Source organism: Esox lucius, chromosome 18 (genome assembly GCF_011004845.1).
Source record: "Esox lucius isolate fEsoLuc1 chromosome 18, fEsoLuc1.pri, whole genome shotgun sequence".
Classification (NCBI taxonomy): Eukaryota; Metazoa; Chordata; class Actinopteri; order Esociformes; family Esocidae; genus Esox; species Esox lucius.
Genome location: NC_047586.1, coordinates 15,932,315 through 15,955,360, shown reverse-complemented (window position 1 = coordinate 15,955,360; position 23,046 = coordinate 15,932,315). Strand labels below are relative to the sequence as shown.

The following is a 23,046-nucleotide window of genomic DNA, read 5'->3' as shown; positions in this document are numbered from 1 at the left end:
ATAAACACCTTGCCCCCCCGCCACCTCTCTTCCACAGGCCTGACACACAAAGAGAGAGGTGTGAGACGAGCTGGAGCAGCTTGGGCCCAGATCCAGGAATCTGTGATGAGCTGGGCAAGGCGGGTTTCTGTTGGAAATGCGTGATACAGTAAGGATCTCTCTATTTTTTTTTTTTACACTTTCGTTTTAGAAGAAAAACTGAATTCTGAACCTGTTTAATATTTTTCATTCTTCTTATTAAAGGATAGAATCAGAAACAGAAAGAGAGCAAGTATCTCCAGAGGCCAGAATGTTAACCTCCTAGTAGTGATCATTTCCGTAGTACGTAGCCCACTGATCTCTTCAAATAAAGGTTAGAATACAGCCACATAATCTCTGGCTGGAATCCCTCCAGAATTTCTCCAATGTCAAATCAACTGAAGCAATAGGTGTAGCGTGCTTTTACTTGGAAAACTATTACTTTTAGACAATGAGCTATCTCCTGCTATAATACAAACTCAACACAATTTCATGGCTGATTAACTCTTGTGATTTAATCCAAATGTATACTGTAGTGTGAAGACTTACACCAGTAAAGTCAAAGTTTAACTACTTGGACTCTTTCTGGGCTGTACATATTATAAAACATACACTTTATGGCCAAAAGTATGTAGACACCCCAACTAATTATTGTTGGTGTTTCAGTCACACCATTTACTCACAGGTGTGTAAAATCCAGCACATAGCCATGAAATCTCCATAGACAAACATCGACAGTACAATGGGACGTACTGAAGACAGTTCATGAAATTTCTGCCCTACCAGATCAGCCCCGGTCAACTGTAAGTGCTATAATTGTGAAGTGGAGGTGTCTAGGAGGACTACTGCCCAGCCACGAAGTAGTAGACCATGCAAACTTAGTGGCGGCTGTTATCACTGCAAAAGAGGGACAACTCCATATTAATGCCCATGGTTTTGGTATGGGATGTCCAACAAACTTGATAGGAAATGGGCATGAGAAACTTAACACAACACAGATGTGCTGACTAACTCTGAAAGAAGGACCATCGATAGGACGTGTTGCCTGTTACTGATGGGCCCCACACATCCTGTCCATACATTCTGTCCATACCTCTTGCTAGGAGTTGCCCATGTGACTGACATAGGCTATATGGATAGGTCCATTGACCATAGGTTGGAACATACCATACAAGGGTCTGTTGTAGGATAAACCTTTCTTATTGGAGGGTATTGGAATGTGTAATAGTTGGTTATGACCACTGGCCACCTCCTATGTATCCTGGCATAAAAGACTGTGTTGCCTCTGTAATTATGGAAGAGATAGAAATGAGAAATGGAAGGACAACATCATAGACTCATGCTGAATAAAGATGGCTCTCCCCTGACTTCTGATTGCATTTATTTTGTTCATGGATCAAACTTGGACAGAATCTAACAAACTCATAAAGATGCTCAGGTGGCCATCTCATTTTGACCATGTAATGTATCTGCATGTCCACACGGGGCTGTACATACAGGTGTTATTTATGGGGTATTATTTCAGACAACAGAACTAGGCAATTCAGAAAATAAGTCCATCATGAAGAACAGTATCATAGCGATAGCCTAAGGTTACTTTAAATCATAAAGTACAGTAAGATATTGATAGCCTACGGTTATAGTTCATCAGAAAGCACAGCATCTATGGTGAAAGTTCATCAGAAAGTATGATACAGATAGCCACTTACGTTTAAGGTCATCATGCATTATGATCAGGAAGGTTAGCCAAAAGTTTATCATAAAGTCTAATTATGTTCTTCAATCAGAATGGCACATTCATATCCTAATGATGTATGTGTAGTTCAATAGGAATGGTAAATCCTAAAGATGATGTGGTTGGAATATTCCAATGACGGTATTTAAGTATGTTTGGTTGAATAGAAAGGATTATTCAACCAGGGATGTAGAGGACGAGGGATTATGCATGAAATAATCATTTCAAACTGACAAATAAAATAAGATTGCGTACGTCTGACATGCATTGATATAACTACAGTGATCGGACCCCCCGCTGGTAAGGAAGCGGAGAACATTTCCCATGCTCTCTGTCACTGTGTTAGCATTCTTCATAGCTTAACAGCATGAGTATTTACTATGTTCAGTGATGAGAAAATGGTGGAGGGGGTGGGGGTGACAGAGGAAGTGAGTCTGGTGAAGCCTGAGCCTGGAGTTCAGTCAACTTGCCACAGCCTACGGCTTATAAAACACATACTTCTAACAATGGTTCTTTTTTATTTTTGACTGTACCCGAAACCATTTGGCGATTGGAACAAATTAAGAGACGATAGAACAGTATAATGCAGTATGGAGCTGAGAAGACAGAATGAAAAAGCAAGAAGAGGGCTTCTGAAATGGAGTCCGAATAGTCCAGAGCTAAAATGGCTGAATAAATGCTGAGAAAATATCTGCCGTCTGTCTCTCTCACTTCAAATAGCATTAAGGCAGTGTCATAGCAAATGCCCTACTTCTGGACTGAAACAGACACTTTGGGGCCAAGCTGTCTTCGAATCTTCATTTGGCTTTTCAGGGCAAACACACACTACTGACTCTTCATGTAAATATTATGAACATTCACTGAGAGACATTTTTCATAACTGGACAGAAACCGCTTATTTCTTTGACCTCCTTGCTAGGCATCCTTGTTCCACATTCCCTCCATGCATCTGTCAATATTAATAGCACTGGGAATTGCCAGGAACCTTCACAATACAATATTATCACAATACTTGGTGCTGAGGTGATATGTATTTCGATTATGATTTTACACTGCAGTTTGATTTGCTGATTTTATTACAATTCAATGTTCCAAACATTGCTCACCATATGTCTACTGCAGAGCGACAACAGAGAGGCATAAGAAAAACAGTTTTTGATCAGAATTAATGAATGATTGATAGGAATAAAAGTGCTGAAAACTATTGATTCTCTGATAAAAAATAGGGAAGATGGAGAACAAGTTTTAAAGGAGTGTTTTTCAGCATACTAGTGAAAAATGTGTATTGCTATATTGTTGAAACGATACAATATGACAACAGTATATTGTCAAAAAGACCTTATAACAATGTGCAACTGTATCAATATGTCCTCTCATTACTAATTGTTAGCTATAAACATAATATTGTAATGTATCGTTAAAGTAATGGTCAGCAACGTTAACATTAAGTCCTCCTTATTTAAGCCTCCCCATGCATTTTTCATTATTCTTTCTCCATTTTGGTTATAATTATTTTTCCAATTTCCGTGGTTTTATTTATCAACCGCTTAATTGGTTCAAAATTAATAAGGCACCATTCTTTTTTTTTTTTTAAAAGCAATTTGCTTTTCCATAATATGAAACAGCTAAAAGATAAGTGCATATCAAAGCCCAGGCAGATAGCTGCTCATCACCGTTTCCCTCACAATAACCAGCACGGCCTGCCGAGAGACTGCCAGCATGGATTCTAGGCTATTGGAATGCAGGGGATGTAGACATATTTCTGAATATGCAATTACCGCTAATCATACACCTCTGAGAGGATCCTGGTTCTCCTCCATAATGGTGAGGCACCTACGCAGGGAATCATGCTAACGGCACAGCATCTCATGTCTCCGTGTGGTGATTAAAGTGTTAGTCACCATTATCAGGCTTTTATGTTCTGCAGAATGTTTATGGTCAGGATTCTGATTGGTGAGATGGTCGTTTGACGGTTTCAGGTGATTTAAACGCTGCATGTTGTGTTGCAGAATGATTCAGGGTACTCGAGCGCGTAACGTGGGACCAAAACAGAAAGAAGACGAGTGACACAGAGAGAAACAGATGAAGAGATAGACAGAGGGAGCGGGTAGAAAGACAGAGAAGAAGGAAAAAGCTACACAGCGAGGTCCAGATGGTAATGAGAGAGAGACAGAGAGCAACATGGAATCTATATATCTATATCTTTATCTCTGTCAATCTCTTTCTATCCATCTACCAACCTACCTGTACAAACAGCCGGTATCTCAGATATCAGAGTGACACATCAAGGTTAGATCAGGACACCCAATCGGGCTGGTATCCTACCCAGCCATTACCCAGCCTCCACTCTCCTGTGGCTCAAAGGCCCCTTACTGTGTCCACCAGCTATCGACTGAGTCTTGTCGCACTCCAGACAGATCCACTCAATAGTACAGAAATGCCTTCATTTAAAAAAAAAAGATTTTTTACAAGGCCTCACTTGGCTCCCACTTCAAACACAAAGTTTGTCTTTCAAAGGGAAAAGAAAACCGGAACCGAAAGATGTGGACGTTCTGTAGTTAGCCCTAACACTAGAAAGGCCAACTGAGTCATCCTAACTCAAATTGAATTTGAAATAAAAATATCTCTGCCATTTTTGAAGTCATACCCTTCGGCCTTCAACTACACAAGTCACATTCAGGTACTCCTCCTACAGTCAAATTCAGGTACTCCTCCTAGAGTCACATTCAGGTACTCCTCCTAGTCACATTCAGGAACTTCTTCTACAGTCACATTCAGGTACTCATCCTAAAGTCACATTCAGGTCCTCCTACAGTCACATTCAGGTACTCCTCCAACAGTCACATTCAGGTACTCCTCCAACAGTCATATTCGGGTACTCCTTCTACAGTCACATTCAGGTACTCCTCCTACAGTCACATTCAGGTACTCCTAGAGTCACATTCAGGTACTCCTCCAACAGTCACATTCAGGTACTCCTCCAACAGTCATATTCAGGTACTCCTTCTACAGTCACATTCAGGTACTCCTCCTACAGTCACATTCAGGAACTACTTCTACAGTCCCATTCAGGTACTCCTCCTACAGTCACATTCAGGAACTACTTCTACAGTCACATTCAGGTACTCCTTCTACAGTCACATTCAAGAACTCCTTCAACAGTCACATTCAGGTACTCCTTCTACAGTCACATTCAGGTACTCCTTCAACAGTCACATTCAGGTACTCCTTCTACAGTCATATTCAGGTACTCCTTCTACAGTCACATTCAGGTACTCCTTCTACAGTCACATTCAGTTAATAAGTTTGGATGTATGTATATACAGCCTCATAAAGAACACATCCTAAGGTTTCCAAAAATATTCCATTGGTAAAGCTCAATTTCAGTGCATGACGTAGCCAGTAACAACGTCATTTCAAATAACCTTGTTTGAATTTTAACTTCCTAAATAAAACCAAATTTTTAGAATAGCATATAGTCTCTAGCATATAGTATTTCCACCAGCCTTTAGCAATGTTGAGTCATATTGACTGTTCATTGGTTGGAAGGTGGGTCCAGGCCTTTCTAATGTAAAAAAGAGAGTAGGTTCTGTATGAAAAAAACAAACAGTGGAATGCATTTTAAATGTCTTTCTAGCTTACATTTGCCCAACCAAAATGTGAAGTTCAATGTGTTTCATCAAATGTTTTACTCAATCGGAAGTAAAACAAGCCCACTCTGCACTTGGCATCTGCACTCTTGGAAAACAATTCACAAATACAATGTGTTTACACACCTTACCTGATGACATCATTATGGAATAGTACGATATAATAGGATTGATAATTATATACATGTACATATTAACTTATTATATACTAACTACATACATTACTATATAGTATATAATAACTGGTTTAATCTGGAGCAAACTGCTTACTTACCCAAGTTACAGTGTGAGGACCACACAACTGTGACTTTAAGCTTTTGATATTATTTGATATGATGCTTATTTTTAACATACTGCTTTCTTTCCTCAATTTCTTTGCCTAAATCATTTTCCAGACTCAAAACCATCCCACTGTGTCCAACAACAATTTATCTGTTGACACTAATAATATCTTACTGACACATTGTTTTCTTCACACCTGTCAAGATTTTCTTTAATAAATAAAACTGTGGTTATAGAGGAGTATTCAAAGCAGCTGGAAACACAGACAAACTCCTGCGTGTAAAACATGCCATACTGTCTTCTCAATGAAACAGAGGAAGTGAATTTTGAGGCAGATACATCAGCTTCCCTAAAGACACTAATAACACTCTCCCACGGAGAGAGAGAGAGAAAGACAGAGAGAGACAGAGAGTTTGTGGAAACAACAGAGAACCAAAACAACGCCTCCAGCTTTCTTTCATCCCCTCTTTTTTCCCCTCTGTCTTTCTTTTTTCTCTCTTTCCTCTCTCCCCACCTATCTCCCTCCCTCCATTCTGCTATGAAAGCTGCTGTGCACACCCTTGCTTCCTCTTGGCTGGCTACTGAATAGACTCACAGCACAATAGGTGTCAGTCTGTCTGGCGGACGGATGGGCGGGCGGAATGATTTATCGGTCATAGATGGGCCGTGTCGGTCCACTGGAGCCCCTGAAGGTTGATAACCACACTAGGCCTGTGTCCATCTGAATGACGCATCATGACACAGCTCACTCTGTGAACGGCTTCACTGGGCCAGGACAGATACCATATGATCCCATATATTTTTCTGTCCACCTTCATGTGAATTCACTCATGTCAGGTCAGGCATACACAAGAACCAGTGGGGCAGGACAGGCAACACTCTGGCTGCAAGAGGCAATGTCAAGCTAACAACAGAACTAGACAGTGAGGACCAGGAGAATAGTGTTGTCTGTGTAAATATAGACCCACGGAGGATACAATCTAGTGTTGTCTGTATACAACTAGACCCACGGAGGATACAATCTAGTGTTGTCTGTGTAAATATAGACCCACGGAGGATACAATCTAGTGTTGTCTGTGTAAATATAGACCCACGGAGGATACAATCTAGTGTTGTCTGTATACAACTAGACCCACGGAGGATACAATCTAGTGTTGTCTGTGTAAATATAGACCCACGGAGGATACAATCTAGTGTTGTCTGTGTAAATATAGACCCACGGAGGATACAATCTAGTGTTGTCTGTATACAACTAGACCCACGGAGGATACAATCTAGTGTTGTCTGTATACAACTAGACCCAGGATACATTCATTTTAGAGGACACACCAAACACATTTAGAGTACACTTACTGTTGGATGTAGACATTTCAGTGCATATGAGCGGTTTGTGGAAGGCAGTAACATGGGATGTATCAGAAGAACTGGGGCTGAAACTAAGGAGAATCTTCATTCTTATTTTTCTGCCAGTAATTTACTCTGGATAAGTGTCTGCTGAATTACTAATATTTTAAATGAAGAAAAAACAAGCTAAACACAATGCACAGCCCCCCCGAAAAGAAAGCTGGCGGCTCCCGGAATGTTCCTGGGGGCAGGCCCAGCCCCGCCTCCGCACTGACGCCTCCCATTGGGACCTTGTTAAGGGGAGGGCTCCTTAAGGAGAAGCTCAAGAGAGGAGCTGAAAAACAAGATGTGCAAAGCCCTCGCTGCCCTCAAAGCTGCTCTGCCCCAACGATGCAATGATCAGGGCAGGAGAGAAAAGAAAGCCAAGAGAAAAGGGGTGGACTGGCTGTCGAAGCAACAACCGCCCGCACCAATTTCTTCCAAACCACCGTGGGGAGACAGCCCCAGAAATTATACCGCCACCCCAGGAGAGCATTTTGTGTGCATTTGAGATTTCCTTCTCCTCCTCTGCCTCTTCCCTTAATAAAACATCCTCTAGGGCCTTAAACACCTGTCCTGTGTTGTTTCCCTGTGGCTTACCTCGTTACAACCACACACCGCACAACTCTGAAGCGCTTTATTGCTATTACAAATGTAATTAGAACAGTAAAATGTACTTTTATGTCTGACCCGTGATAGCTGGCAACCAGAACATAAACAGTCAAGGATCAAACAACCCTGTTTACAATCTATTATATTCGCAATCTCGGTAGCCATTTCTCCCCACCCTGGAAGGCATTTTCAATGGGGGTGTCATGTGATTACCAGTTCCACCTAATAACTTACTGGATTGCAATAAAAATGACCCATCACTTTGTGGGTCTTATGAGGCCTATCTATCAGGGGTTTGCTAGCACCATTGACTTCAGATAGAACTACTCACAAAATTGCCTGGTGATATATGTTAGGTATTCTTAATGAAGAATTGAATTTTAAAGGCAGAAAGGAAGTTCTTTGAAGCCTACATGAAAGGGTTCTAGCTAGAATCCTCTGGAAATGGTTCTAACTTGGAGAGAATAACCCTTTACCCAGTGTCCACCCGTGTGCTCTGAGGGCATCCCTGGAATGGGTTCTCATGCAGAGACATATGTCGCCTAACGAGTCATCCTCGGGTCCTACTCCCGTTGTATTACTTTAATTGCAGTTCAGGCAAATGCCTGTTGGAAAATAGCTAATTTGCTGAGGTCAAAGCAGTTCAAGAATGAAGAAATCTGCTAAAAATACCAAACCTAATCTTTTCATAAACATTAGGCTACTATATTCACTGCCAAATTAATAATAAGATCATGGAGACCTAGGGTCAGATATTAATCTAGGAAATGGGTGCATTCCAAAAACTAGTACTATTCATGGAACATGCCATGAGGGAACTGAGTAACTATTTGCCTATTTTTTTAACACTGTACATAGCTTATAATATAACCTTCAAAAGGGAATGATTGTTTTGAAACTTGTGTTATAATGAGAGAAAGGGATAAAAAAAAAGACAGACATAAAGAGATGGAGACAGAGAACGACACAGAGAGAGAATTAGGGAGAGAGAAAAAGCTAGGTCATGTGGGTCAGGGTTAATGTAGGATATGCATCTCGTCCAAGAGAAATGATGAACAGCTTTTTAAAGATTACTCAAAAGCTCTTCATTCAATCCAGGCCTATTCTTCCACTGAGGACATAATGGTCGTGTCCCCTGTATTTTTTTTATAATTTCTTTTACACACGTAATAATAGTGAACTGATAAAGAAACGAAACAGTTTTTTTGTCGGATTTAAGATCAGTGTCAGTGTGTATTATTGGCATTGTGATGACTATGTGTTTGCAGTGAAGCCAGGCAGACAGCCCGTGATTTTGGATTCATAAAGTCTTTCCTTCAGCAAAGATGTGAACGTATAGGTCCTTCTTTTCCAGGGTTGCTCTGGGTGAGGAAGATTTGTAACTAAATTGTTATTGTTTGTATTGTCTAAGCTAGCTGGCTTGGCTGGCTGGTTTTGCTGGGATGCTTTGAACATACCTACTGTAATGCTTTGAATGTACCTACTGTAATACTTGGAATGTACCTACTGTAATGCTTTGAATGTACCTACTGTAATGCTTTGAACATACCTACTGTAATGCTTTGAATGTACCTACTGTAATGCTTTGAACATACCTACTGTAATGCTTTGAACGTACCTACTGTAATGCTTTGAACATACCTACTGTAATGCTTTGAATGTACCTACTGTAATGCTTTGAACGTACCTACTGTAATGCTTTGAACGTACCTACTGTAATGCTTTGAACGTACCTACTTTCATGTGTTGATGTTACAAGTGATTAAGCTCCTGACGAATATCAAAGCCACACAAACCTAGCTAGAGTTGACTGGGGTGCTAATTAACTAGACACATTTTAGTCTAAATATGTATATGTAGAAATGATGTATCTATCTAAATGTGTACAAATTGAAATTCTCTTGTAATATAAAGCTCTATTGTGATTTCAAAGTTTGTTTTGGGAGATATTGTAATAATCCAAGTGAGCAAAGACCAGAAGTATTTTGTTTCTAGGTTTAAATATGACATATCTAAAGGTTTAACAATCCTAAAAGTTATAAAGCATTATATGTAACGTTTCGTCAAGAGATCATGTATTTATCTTCAATTTGATAATACTTTTTGTTCTCTGGAGGGGAAGCTGCGACTCGTGACTCTGGAGTGCTAGATATGGCTTTTTTACAATCATGCCTTCAGTAGAATTGCTCAAGTAAATACATCCATAATTTGATTTGTAGAATGGATTATAGTTGACACAACATGTAGAAATGAGCCACACATACCATAGTAACGTATATAAGCCAACACATCACACAACCCACCTGTTCTGATCTCAAACCCAAGCATGTCCTTCTGGACCATCAAAGTGATGACCATGAGAAATGAAGGTAAAAGTCAAAGCACCACCTGACTACTCCAATCCTCTGGCTCATCTGACAGACCGCAATGCTCTTCAGTCCTATATAAATGAATAAAAGATTATGGGCAATAAATTAATCATGGTTTTCCTCATATCTCAGTGCGTTCCATCAAAGAGTTGAATCAAAAGGTTCTCTGTGAAGTCTGTCCACTCTGGAGGACAGACTGAAGAAGAGTCAGAAGCTTTCAGAGCCATGTCTTTATCAATGTTGGACATTATAACATCTGTCAAGTTTACATAACGCTGACTCGTGGTGTCATGGCTGCTTGAGAAGAAGAGAGGTCTATAGGGTCAGAGCCAAGGGGATTAGTGAATAAGGAAGTAGTGTAAAAGAAAGTGGACAAGGGGTCAGTGACCAAGTGTAGGAGCGCTCTCTTTATGTCTATTTCCATCCTCCTCTCTCTATTTTCTAATTATTTGTGGGTCTGTATGATCTGATTAAAATATCTCTTATGTGGTCACACATTTGGGAGGTTAGGAAGTGCCTGACTTCTTCGACAACCAAATCTGCCTCTCAATAGCAAGGCCATGCACACTGTCAATATATAGTTTTCTTAAATAGTTTTCTTTGGGTCAGTCACAGAGGCCAGTTATTCCGCAGCTGTGGACTCTCAATTTAGGGCAAGGTAGCTTTGTATTTTGCTGAGTAATCTTACCAGTGTGTCAAACAGTTCTCTTTTTGTATTGTCATAATTTAGTTCCATAACTGAATCCTGACTAGGATCACTTTTTTATGAAATGACTGATGACATAGAATGCCCTTCTTGCCTTTTCTCTCGGGTCATTTTCTGCCTTGTTGAAGATACTGTATGTGTAAATATCAGTTGGTTCTAGGGTATCGCTGTCTAGGTGTAATTCACTGTCAGAAACTTAGGTGCTGCTGTAGGTCCTCCCTGGTTGGAGATAGAATCAACAGATCTGTAACATTTGATTTCATCTGCAACATTAGTCCAGTAGAGCGAGGCAGGGAGCGTCAGACTTTCGTAACGCCTTTGCCAATAAATGTAGGCTGTAGACATTTTGAAAACAGCGGGGCTCAAGCTGCATCCCTGTCTCACCCCATTCCACTGCCAATCATACATGCAAGCTAAGTGTTTATGTACCCTGACTTTGTAATGTTTCATTCCCACCCCCTCCCCAATTGACTAATTAAGTCAAAAGCTTTTTTTGAAATCAACAAATCACGAGAAGCCTGAGAAGGACCTTGACACCTTCTCATGTAAGACCTTGCTTTTATTTGAACTTCTTTGTCAATTAGGGTCTTCAGGGTGTATACATTGTCCGTTTTTTTGCCAATCGCTCTCATTATCTAGCGCTCCCTTCCTCTCTCTCTCTTCCTCTCCCTCCTCCCGTTCTCCCTCCTCACGCTCTCTCCCTCCTCTCAGCCTCTCTCCTCCCTTCCTCTCAGTATGAATGAAGACAGAGTTCATTAACCTCCGTCTTGGAGTGATGTGTCTCTTCAGGATAAACAGGGCAAGCCCCATCACATCTATAAGTAAACCATCAGTCAACTGTCAATACTGTTTATAGCCTAGAGGTCGCGCCAGTCATTGTAAACTGCCGTTCGCTAACCAGAACGTCACAAAAACAGCATTCATTCTACACTAACAGTGTTAGAAATTCCAAATGGCAAGAATCTTTGGAACTCACTAAATAATGCACTGCTGTCATTCCACGATAGCTGGGGAAATTGTTCGACAAATTAGCTGAGGATGAAGAAATACATCCAACAACCAGTGAATTCATCATGACATTGGTAGTTCTTTACTTGAAGTTAACTGTGTGATACGTAATAATAAGGCAAAAACTGTCTCTATAGAACACATAAGCTCTTAAGAACAACATGCTGACCCTTACATAACAACTGGCCCAAACCATAGTTCAATCATCAATCCAATATATATTTTTGTCAATCTCACAAGAGTTACTACATAAGCCATTTTGGAATTACGAATATGAATGATGTATAATACATATGTATGTATTTTTTATTTGGTAAATTATTCAGTCTTATGCATCAGGCAAACATACACGTATACAGCTGATATGGGCTATACGCTAAGTCAAAATACACGAGAGAGAGGAGGTACAGAGGGAGGGGGAGAAAGAAGGGGGGAAAACAGGGAAGAGGGATGGAGAGACAGACACATTTTTGCTCGGCCTGCTACAGATGGATTTGTACTTTTCTCTTTGATCTTCTCTCTTTCTGTCAACATGAGAAAGAAACTTCTTGCTGCTTTTGCCAGCATGTGCCTAAACCTCACTGAATATATTCTAGACCATGGAGGCCTGATCGCTTTCTCCTGCTTTTCTCTCCTCCCCCTCCCCCTTCTCCCTCTCAATCGCTCTGCTGCTGAAATGGAAAGCAGCTAGCACATAGATTTTTCTTCTTTCCAGTAGATTTATTTTCTAATGTTGAAGTTTATCACTTGAGCAACTTGCAATTCATCACTCCTTTCTTGTCGATAATCCAAGAAGCTTCACTTTGGCTAAATGTGCCCAGCTCTCTTTTTTTTTTTCTTTTGCAGCCTGATATCTGCGACTCGAACAGCAGTGTCGGCGGCGGAATCCCAGGTGAGAACAGACAACAGCAAAGAAAGTAGCGCTGCACGTTGCTGCAGTGGCGACAAAGACCGAGTTAGACCTGCGGAGGGATTTAGGGGTGTCTCTGGCAGGGAGACGGCGCCTAGCCTTGTGTCTGAGATACGCCGCCTGCACTATCGATCCGTGAGCCCTGTGATCTTTCATTACTCCTCTCGTCAGAGCGGGCATCTATCTCATCAATCACACTAACTAACGGTCTGACAACGTACAGAGAGGAAATTAGAAAATGGCCGCCAGCCTGGCGTCTTTCTCAAACCGCAATTTTGGGTTTTGATCGGCAGGGAGAAACGGACATTCCGTCTGTCAGTTTAACCTTGCTGTGTGATGACTGTCGGAGCTTCTGCGATTCACAACAGCTAACCTGAACATTATAGAGCTGATGACCAATCAGCTGGGCTGACCTGTCAGTAGTCAAGCGTGTGAATTCCTGGCTTCAAGAAGGGAAATACTACTTGATATCTGCCGTCCTTAAACAGGATGTGGTTTGAGTGTCGGGCCAGTCACTGAAATGTTGCTGGTTCGAATCCCAGTGCTGACTGAGTGAAACATCAGTCTTTTTGCCCTGTTCCTGACTGAAAAGCACTGTAGATAACAGCAATGTCATTGAACTTCCTGAAAGGACTGATATTTAAATGGAATTGACCCCAATCCTGATATTCACTGATCGTGCTCGAGATTACAAATATTTCTCTCTTCTAATTTCTCTCTCCACATCTTCTTCTCCAGGTCCAAATCTCCCTTCCATTATCCCCTCCCTATCTGCTCTGTATTCAGTAGCATATGGGAACTCCAGCATAGCCAGAGAGATGCTATAGGACACAACCCTTTGTCCCCCAGAGGGAGGAACCGTCAAAGAGCAGAAGGAAAAAAAGACATTGCTCGAGTTCCTCTTGCATTGTTTATCTTGGCCATGAAATATACATCAAGGGGACAGTGATACATAGGACTGGGGACAGAGCCAGGAGGGTACACTGTAATTATGTTGCTGTATGTAAAACTTAATCAGTTATTACTTCCTGTGTGTGTGTGTGTCTGTGTGTGTGTGTGTGTGTGTAGGAGAGAGACAAGGACCGCAGGAGGTCTGCAGCGATAGTGTCAAGACAACTGGGCACTGTGGGACTGATTCAGGAAGATGCCAGGGAGAGAGACAGAACATTATCAATTATTGATCAGCCCCGTGCCCAAGTCCCCTGTACTGCTTCCAGAATATTCTACTGTCAATAAGGGGGTGTGTCACTCTAATTATCTCAGCCAATAGAATAGAACACTGCAGGCCTCCAGTCAATATATGACTGACATTTAGCTGGTATTACTCCTACATCAAATTTTTTTAGGCCTTCTCAATAGTAAATCAATTGGTTCTGATCATTACATCGCTATCATTAAAGCATTTCCTGACACCCAAATGTCAAGAGTGTGAGGATCTGATACTGTCATTAGAATACCATTACTCATGTGCACTTTAAAGATTATTTCAGGTCAAGAAAACATGGATCATGCCCTGATATCTTTCATATACAATTACAGTTTGAATTGTCACCTCTCCATATTTCCTCAGAGAAAATAAAACAGGAAATGAAAAAAGACGAGCGGAAACAGGCAGAGTGATATTCCAGAGACGTTATCTGGATCGAGAGTTCTAAAAATGGGCAATGCTGATCTACTGTTCCACTGAGTTAGAGGAAATCACAAACATGTTTTGTTTTCTTCATCCTTGAGTTCTGGGCTGACCCCAGAAGCCTCTAAAGAACCGTACAAAGTAATGCATCAGACACTGTCAGTCAGCAACCTATGAGTTTGAAGAGGTTCTGCACGTTCTTCATCATTTTAGGTCATGTGTCATGTGATCACAGACTGACCGGATGCTTTTGACCCTGTCTACAGCCACTAAGTCGTGTACGCACACACACAAACACATGCCGTAAGTGGTAATTCAACAGATGCACCTTTCGCTATATAGCTTAGCCCCTGCTATGACATCACGGTGAATTTTGGTCAAAGAGAAGAAAGATAGATTCATTGTGGTCAGGAATGCAATTTAATATTTAGCCACCTTTGCTGCCAGACTTGGACCGCACCTCATCTCATCTCTCTGGAGGTCTCTCTGTTGCCGTCCAAAATGGCACTCTATTGCCAACACAGGGCCCTGTGAAAAGTGCCCTACGCAGGGAACGGCGTGCCATTTGGGACACACGCTTTGTGTTTTCCCTGTCTGGATTGGGCTTTTCAATTACCTACAACTTTTTCCCCCCCCTCGTTCTGAATTAAACTGGGAGAGGCTCCAGAGGGTGATGGAATTCATTGTGCAATCGCAACATTAAAAAGCCTGTTTGATTGACTGGTAATGTCTGCTGGATCTTAAGGCTCCATGCCTGGGTAGGAGGGAGACACGGCGAAGTGTCAGACGTCTCAGAGAGAGAGTATTCAGAAGACCTGCCAGTCACATCTCAGCCAGGTGCTGAGGGACGTGTCTTTTGGTGCATGCAGTCGGCATGGAGACGGTGTGTCGGACAGCAGCACAAGGGCAAATAGATGTCGTTCTGTCTTCCAGGCTTTATTACTGTAGATTTAGGCCGCAGCACAGAATTCCTGCGCAGAGAAATGTATATATTTTCCCTTCTTCAGACAGAGACATTTTTAGACTATGTCTAAAAGGATTTTGTGCAGAGGTATATTTTCCCCTGTTTTCTCTCCTCACCCTCTTTCCCCTCCTTCTCTAATTCACCCTCCCCCCCCTCCCCCCTCGGTCGTATGTCCTGGGTAAGCTTCACCTGCAGCTATGTACATTCCCTGGCGTGAGGGTGTGTGAGTCACAACCAACCCATCAGCCCCCTGGCCAGGAGTTTGTTTAGGATTTAAGAGTAGGGAGGACCTACCGTACAGTGCCCAATTATTATACAATTCAATACGCTAACAGCTTTTCATTCGCTAGGAAACCGTTTTTATCACCCATGATTAAATTGCTAACATTTAATATTTGTTGTTCTAAAACAATAGTGATGTAAGTTTAATGAAGGGCCCATCGTAAGCTCCTTGCCTCCATGCTCAGTGTTTCATGCTTGGCATTAGCAGTCCTAAAACGGTCTAGATCAATTTGTGAACTGGCAAAAAGACTAAAACTTTAGTCTATAATGAGCACCTTAAAGCCAGCTATATCAGCCAATCCTGAAAGCCTCATTCAAATCCAGAAAATAAACACTGAATTTGATTATGAGGAGAAACATGAGGGGCCTGAGTAGCATCATTTCAGCTACATGATTACCAAGAGCAGCCTCGAGCCAGTTGTTCAAAGATGGAGAGAGACAGGAATGGGAAGAGACAACGAGAGGGAGAGAGAGATGGAGAGAAAGATGGAAAGACCACTGATTAAGTAGCCGACGCCTTTGCAGATTTACTCTTGTTATAACAATCTGTCATTATAATAGCCTTCCGTTACAACACTCTTGTATTATAACAACCATAATGAAAACCATCACAACAACCTTTAATTAAAACAACTTGACTTTCATTACGACCAGTGACATCATAAGTCTGGTGACATCCCTGATTATAACCTTTATAATCTTCCATTATTAAAACCTTTCATTATAAAAAAAAAAGAAGAAGAAAATGACTCATGTTAAAGACTACCGCAGACACTAGACCACTCCATCAGTGGTAGCTAGCAAAAACCCACAAGAATGGATAGCGGGCTGAACTGAACTGGATATGTGCTTTCAATGAGACCATGTCTGTTTCTAAGGTACCATTTAGCTTCACTTAAAGAGATGCTTTAAAGATTAGAGGATTACAGCAATCAAAGATGCAACAAACAGACACCAGGTTTCCAGTGATTAAAAAAAGCAGATAGCAATAGCCTGATCCCATTCTTCCCTCTCATTACAATGGTATCCGTCCCACTGAAACCTTTTAATGACTTTTAAGCAATGGGAATGGGAACGCACCCGGGAACGCACCCGTCACTGAACCTGAAACATCCACCTGCTAATGATCTTAAGGCTAAACCAATCCATAAGAGGCTGGCTGTCTGGAGTGTTTTGGTTAGACAAGTTTTCTGTACAGTCACAGTGTAATCCTTAACCTTTACTGTCAGATTCAGGAGCTAACGACGGTGACAGCCTGACATACGTCATTCTGAATCATTGTCTAGATCGTAAAGGATTTCAACTGGGCACAATGATTTTGTGTTGCTCATTGTAGGCTTTGTCTGGAGTAGTACGGGGCTGTCGCTGATTCCTTAGGTCTGGGCTGAGGTTAAAACAACACATACATGACATCTTACAAGGGTGGTACATTGACTTGTTTACGAAACGTCGAGAACCTTTGGATAAGACAGGTAGAACCCAGTACACATGATGTTTTAAAGTTGTCGTTGGTGGGTCTAATGTTAAGGATTGTTTACATCCAGGTACATTACATGGGAGCACATTTCAAACAACAAGCAGCAATATAACCGTGAGTATGTGCTAAACAGGAGCTTGTAGTGACTTTGCATAGCATCAAGTTGCAAAACATCTCCTGTACTCTAATAAACGAATTAATTTGCCTCTTGCTTTGTGGGATTTCAGTCATTTGTAACTTACGACATGAAGATGAATTACAACTGATATGAAGCTTTGCTAGAGAGAGATGCTTAGCTTTGAGATATAAAAAATCTGATTAAAAATGCATTTGATTTCCTTCCTATCGAGGTTTCTGCAATTACTAAACCAGTTAAAATGAGAGACGTTTACTACCCCCTCTCTTTCTCTCTCTCTCTCTCTCTCACACACACACACACACACACACACACACAGACACACACACAGACACACACACTTAAAGAACAGTGCAGTACCACTTACAGAACATTGTGAACACAGGACCCACATCATGTGGTTTTATTATACACCCTGTTTACTTTATTTTTCAAAATTTCTTAACAGCAATTTTACATACGCAATTTAAATTGCTTATACTACAGGTCTATTTATTAAAGGACTGCATTGTTTGGGAGACACAAGAGTTTTTGCAACACCAGCAGAAACATCTGCTGTAAAATGTATGTGACTAATACAATTTTGGAACTTCAAAAAAACAAATCCTCTTTTGCCACTGGCCGTTTTAATAGTTAATAGGCCATTCGTGAATGACATTGATACAGTTAAACTGACTAACGTTTCTTACTAAGTTTACCTCCACCGCAAATATCGTCTATGTATTGCTTTGCCACTGGACGTTTTAACAGCGTATTAGCCAGTAATATTTACCAGTATCTACTAACTTATTGGAATAGTCATGAAAATTGAGCAATTGCTAGCGAGTCTGTCAAATCTGTGTCATAAGAACTTATTTTTTTCTTTCATGGCAAAACAACGTACCTTTTTCTTTCATTCGTGAATGAAATGTATACAATAACTATCAATAAAGGCGACGATAACTAACTTTTTCATCAAGTGAAAAGACGAGAGAATCGTGGAATCTACCAGAAATAATTTATAAATGTCATTCCACATGAGAGGCACTGTCTTCAACCACTACGCCACGGCATTACACGTTTCAGCAGTTGCTAGACTCCACTGAGAATTGTGTTGAACTGATTAATGTTTCTTATTAAGTTTAGCTCCACCATAACGTCTATGAACTGTATTGCTTTTGCCACTGGCCGTTTTAACAGCTTATTAGCCAGTAATAGGCTTACTAGTATCTACTAACTTCCTAGGAATAATCATAAGAATTGAGCACTTGCTAGCGAGACTGAAGATGAACCAGTCAATCACTCACTCAGTAAGAGACATTCGCTCTTCTTAGGCGGCTCCACTTACACGATCCGCCACAAAAAATACACACACGCACGCACGCACGCACACAAACCCCCTTCACACACATTCACCATGCGTCACCACGCCTCCACCGACACGAGGATGACTCTCAGTCCGTTTGTGTGACTGGCACCCTCAGCTCTCTCTCACCTCCTTTCACCTTCTCAAACCTCTCCTCACCGCATCAGCAGGTTGAGCTGTTGCCTTTCCAAGTAAGACACTTACCAAGGGACCTCCTATGTTAATGTAGCGACACACAGCTGATTGACACGGAGTTTCCACACTCGACAGATGGATGTGCCTGATTAACTATTTATGCCTGGGAGTTTAGAGTCGGTGCATTGTTTAGACAGAAAGTCCTTCTGAGAGAAGTGTGCGACATAAACACAGAAAACAAGGGAGGAACTTGCTGGGTTATGCATTATGGATAGGCCTCTGTTAGAGTGTGGTGCTCTGCTTCGACGGCGCTACCTGACCGGTATCACAGGAGGACAGCGTTTCTCATGACATTTCTGGGGATCCAAAAACGGTGGATATTTTGGTTTTTGACCTAGTACTACGACCTGTCTAAGTCATCTTCAACTCTTTGGTTGGTGTAGCGAAACGACATAACTAAAGGGTTAACCCCTTTTGGTACCTTATTGGGTCTTTGAGGGGCTCCATGTTAGATGGTTGGTTGGTCAACTGCTGGCTTTTAGCAGTGACTCAAATAATTGAGCACAAACAGAGGCGGCATCCGCCAATCGATGTTGGACTCTTGAACTAGGAACTGGAGAAAGAACACTAGTGTGACTACTGTCCTTAAGAATGTAAATATAAGGAAGAACTACTAAGCGTCCATGGAGCAGCAGAACTGAGAAGGTCCAGCCACGCAGATCTAGTCTCCGTGTCGAAGGGTCCGGCATCGATTGGCCGGACAGTGCCGACTGCTGGCGCCCCTGAGAACACAACCTGGGAAGCCCACCGGCAAAGTTACCGTACCGCGGCCCCGGTTTTGGAACACCGGACCGTTGAAACTGAAGGCTTAAACAGGACTTACGATGTGCAGCATGATGTAGTCCCCGAGCCGCGGGGCGCTGTCGATGCGGACCAGGATGCCGTCCTGGATCGTGGTGCTGAAGCCCACGGCCAGCCGGTCCGTACGCGTGCTAGGCCTCTCGTTGTTGGGCCACGTGTAGGTGATCAAACCTCCGCCCTTACCGAATATATAGGTGGTACCAGCTGTGCAGAGAGAGAGAGAGAGAGAGAGAAAAACAAGACTTTATTATCTGACGAACATTATATTCTGCAGAAATGTGTGCAGTCAGTGAAAAAGTGAGAAAAGCGCGAGTGATTATAGAAAGATAAGTCATGAGATTGACAAATATAAGCATCTTAGCTCAATGGTATTGCCTATATCTTTAACTCCTTATTCCTCCACACCGGATTCACCTCATTTTGAATAAAGGCCATGACTAAATCCCGAACCACCTAGCCAATGGCGCAAAGGCAAACTCCTCCAAGTTCTAAATTGCATTCGCAAAGACTTCCACCTTAGGTCAGAGACGTCAGCTACCGGGCTGCATACGTATAGCAGCTCTTAATCAGCATGTATACCATAGCCACTGCTTGGGTATATATGACACAGCGGCCATTAAAAGTCTCCCAATCCTCAGGTATTAAACATAAGACTGTAACCCAAAGAACAAAGGCTGGGCCTGAAGAAAATAAAATGGCTGAACCTTCCTCAAGTTTAATTTGGCAAATGAAGATTGAGTATGAAAGTAGCTACCGGACAGACCAGTGTATAACTTTGAATCGAAGCCAACATAACAGCAAGGAACGTGCAGTAACCTCTCCCTTTAGCTTGAGTGTGGATGGATCCAAGTGGTGGATGAATCCAATGTGGATGAATCTAAGCGGTACATTTTGGGGAACACTGTCAAGGGGGGCAGTCAAGTGTTGCAAAGCAGACGACCACCGGTTTGAGCTGCACAGGAAGCTGTCGGACAGCGGAACACTGGATAAGCAGCACGGCAACCCTTACACTGACAAAGAGCCCCTTAAGACTGGAGTATTAAACGTTTAGGATCCCCAGCCTCAGCTGGCTCTCTCAGTAAACATCATCAAGACATCAAAGAGAAGTAGGCTTTCAGCAGCCGAGTATCAGATCGATACGGTAAAGCTACTGTGTGGACCGAGCTGTCTCTCAGTGTGTTGTTTGTGTGTTGTCTGTGTGTGTGTGTGTGTGTGTGTGTGTGTGTGTGGAGCTGTCCACAACCAGTTTGACTTTAAGCACACCACCACACCACAGTGTGAATCCAGTAGCCCAGACTTGGAGGGGTAAATTGCTAATGAAGTATAATGGAGCCTTCATAAGACGTTTACCTCCAACATCTGTCTGCTCTTACTGAATGGCCTGCTGTCTAGAGGACTTTTCTCTGAAACAATCTGGTCTGTAGAGTACACTGTGGACCCAGGAGACTAGGGAACATATGGATTGGGAGAGAAAGAGATACAGGGGGAGAGAGCAAGGATGCAATAGCAGCCTCCAGGTAACCGTCCCTAAGCACCAGGCACAGTGAAGACCAGAAAGTAAATCTCTCCCTACTATGTACTGGAAAACGTGACCGTACTCCATACTGGAGAACCTGACTATTCACCGTACTGGAGAACCTGACTGTACTCTGTACTGGAGAAGCTGACAAACTCTGTACTGGAGAACCTGACTGTATTCTGTACTGGAGAACCTGATTGTACTCTGTACTGGAGAACCTGACAAAATATGTACTGGAGGACATGACTGTACTCTGTACTGGAGAACCAGACTGTACTCTGTACTGGAGAACCAGACTGTACTCTGTACTGGAGAACCAGACTGTATTCTGTATTGGAGAACCTGACTGTACTCTGTAACCATACGTTGTGGCAATGGGCATGACAAACCATGTATTTTTACTGTTCTAATTACATTGGTAACCAGTTTATAGAAGCAAGGCTGCTCTGGAGTAGGGCAATATATTGGTCATATTCTACCCTTGTGCCTTATTGCTCCAATATGTCATCTAAGTTACAGCCCAACCTATAAAGCATGGATATAAGAAACCATTGTTAAGCTCTTAGATATTGAAGTTCCACACTGAACACACTTCAAGCCATTCCAAACCCTGTGAGACTGTGAGATACTTAGCTCCATGCCTCCAGCTAGGTGAGTCTGGATCTGGCCTACGTCAACCCTGATAGGCCTTCCTTCCTGTAAGAAGAGTTCAGCCAGCTTCAGATCAGGAGCACCATGTATTTGAATGTTACCGCATCGCCTTTTACTATCATACTGTAGAGATTCCCTTTAAGTTCAATCACACACACACATACACAAGCACACACACTGATTGACAAACTTGTCAAAACCCCACAGGAAAACAGAAAGCTACTATGGCAACATGAACACAACAGCATGCAGACTTTACAGATTATAAAATGTAGAAGTTATATTATAGGCAACTCAGCTCTATGGGTACAGACAACATGTAAATATTCAAACATGATCCTTTTACAATAAAATGTATTAGCTTAGACTTACCAAACCTAGTCAAAAAGATCAGACAGAATCCCAAATAATCTCACAGGATGAAAGATATATACTAGGTATATGGGCTGGCCATGCACTATTTTCATCGTGTGTCATAAACCTACATTTGATTTGGCAAGGAGTTTTTTCCAACACCCTTTTGAAGGACAAAATCCTGGGTAACTTTTTTTGGGAAATCATAAAGACGAAGTCAGACAAAAGCACAGGAGCACATGGTCCTTGGATAACATAAAGCCTTTTTTACACAGCCAGCCTCCTTCTGGTCTAGAGCTGATCTGATTGGTCAATCGACCAATTAGGAAAAAAAAGTGTTTACAATTAGGCAGCCAGGGCAAACGCAATTAGACAAAAGCGGCATAAGTCAGCACAGAGTGCGTTGCCGAGACGATGCTTTCATCTGCTGATGGTGATTCTACTGCATCATCTGGCCTCAGCAATGAAGAACTAATGATTTGTCTGGCAGGTCTGAGACAACGACCTCACTATAACTGACTCACACACAGACAATTACCTCGGCTAAAAGCCTCTACTCACTCAGGAAGAGAGAATGCACACAGAAAGAGGGAGAGACGAAAGGAAGGAGCGAGAGAGAGAGAGACCAGAGAATAGTATTGTTGTGGGACTTGTAAGAGCACACTCAAATAGGCTTGAAAGTTTCCTAATTTCTTTATGTAAGGTTAAAGAAAGCTTCCTCTTTTCATGTCAGTTGATTGTCTGAGCTCAACCCTTTGCCCTGCAATATTCACTATTAGAGAAAAGTAATACTGCCATTATGCTAGCTAGCAGAAAATGCAACATATTTTTTGGCATACCTTTTCACAGAAGAACTTAAGTCACTTAACATTTGCAGCTATTGGGAAAAATATACAGTATCTCACAAAAGTGAGTACACCCCTCACATTTTTGTAAATATTTGATTATATCTTTTCATGTAACAACACTGAATAAATGACACTTTGCTACAATGCAAAGTAGTGAGTGTACAGTTTGTA

The 23,046-nt window shown here is 41.8% G+C and overlaps 1 protein-coding gene across 19 annotated transcripts in view; it reads right to left on the bottom strand.

The window, feature by feature from the left end:
- Positions 1–23,046, bottom strand: part of LOC105017684 (neurexin-3b) — a 300,014-nt gene that overhangs the window by 64,061 nt on the left and 212,907 nt on the right. For all 19 annotated transcript variants that reach the window (XR_002198175.2, XR_002198177.2, XR_002198178.2 and 16 more), the window contains one exon: positions 19,526–19,707. Coding sequence is in view for 14 of the 19 variants with exons in the window: in XM_034287715.1 (XP_034143606.1) it covers positions 19,526–19,707 (182 nt within the window). In the remaining 5 variants the exon portion in view is untranslated. The remainder of the gene's footprint in view (positions 1–19,525; positions 19,708–23,046) is intronic.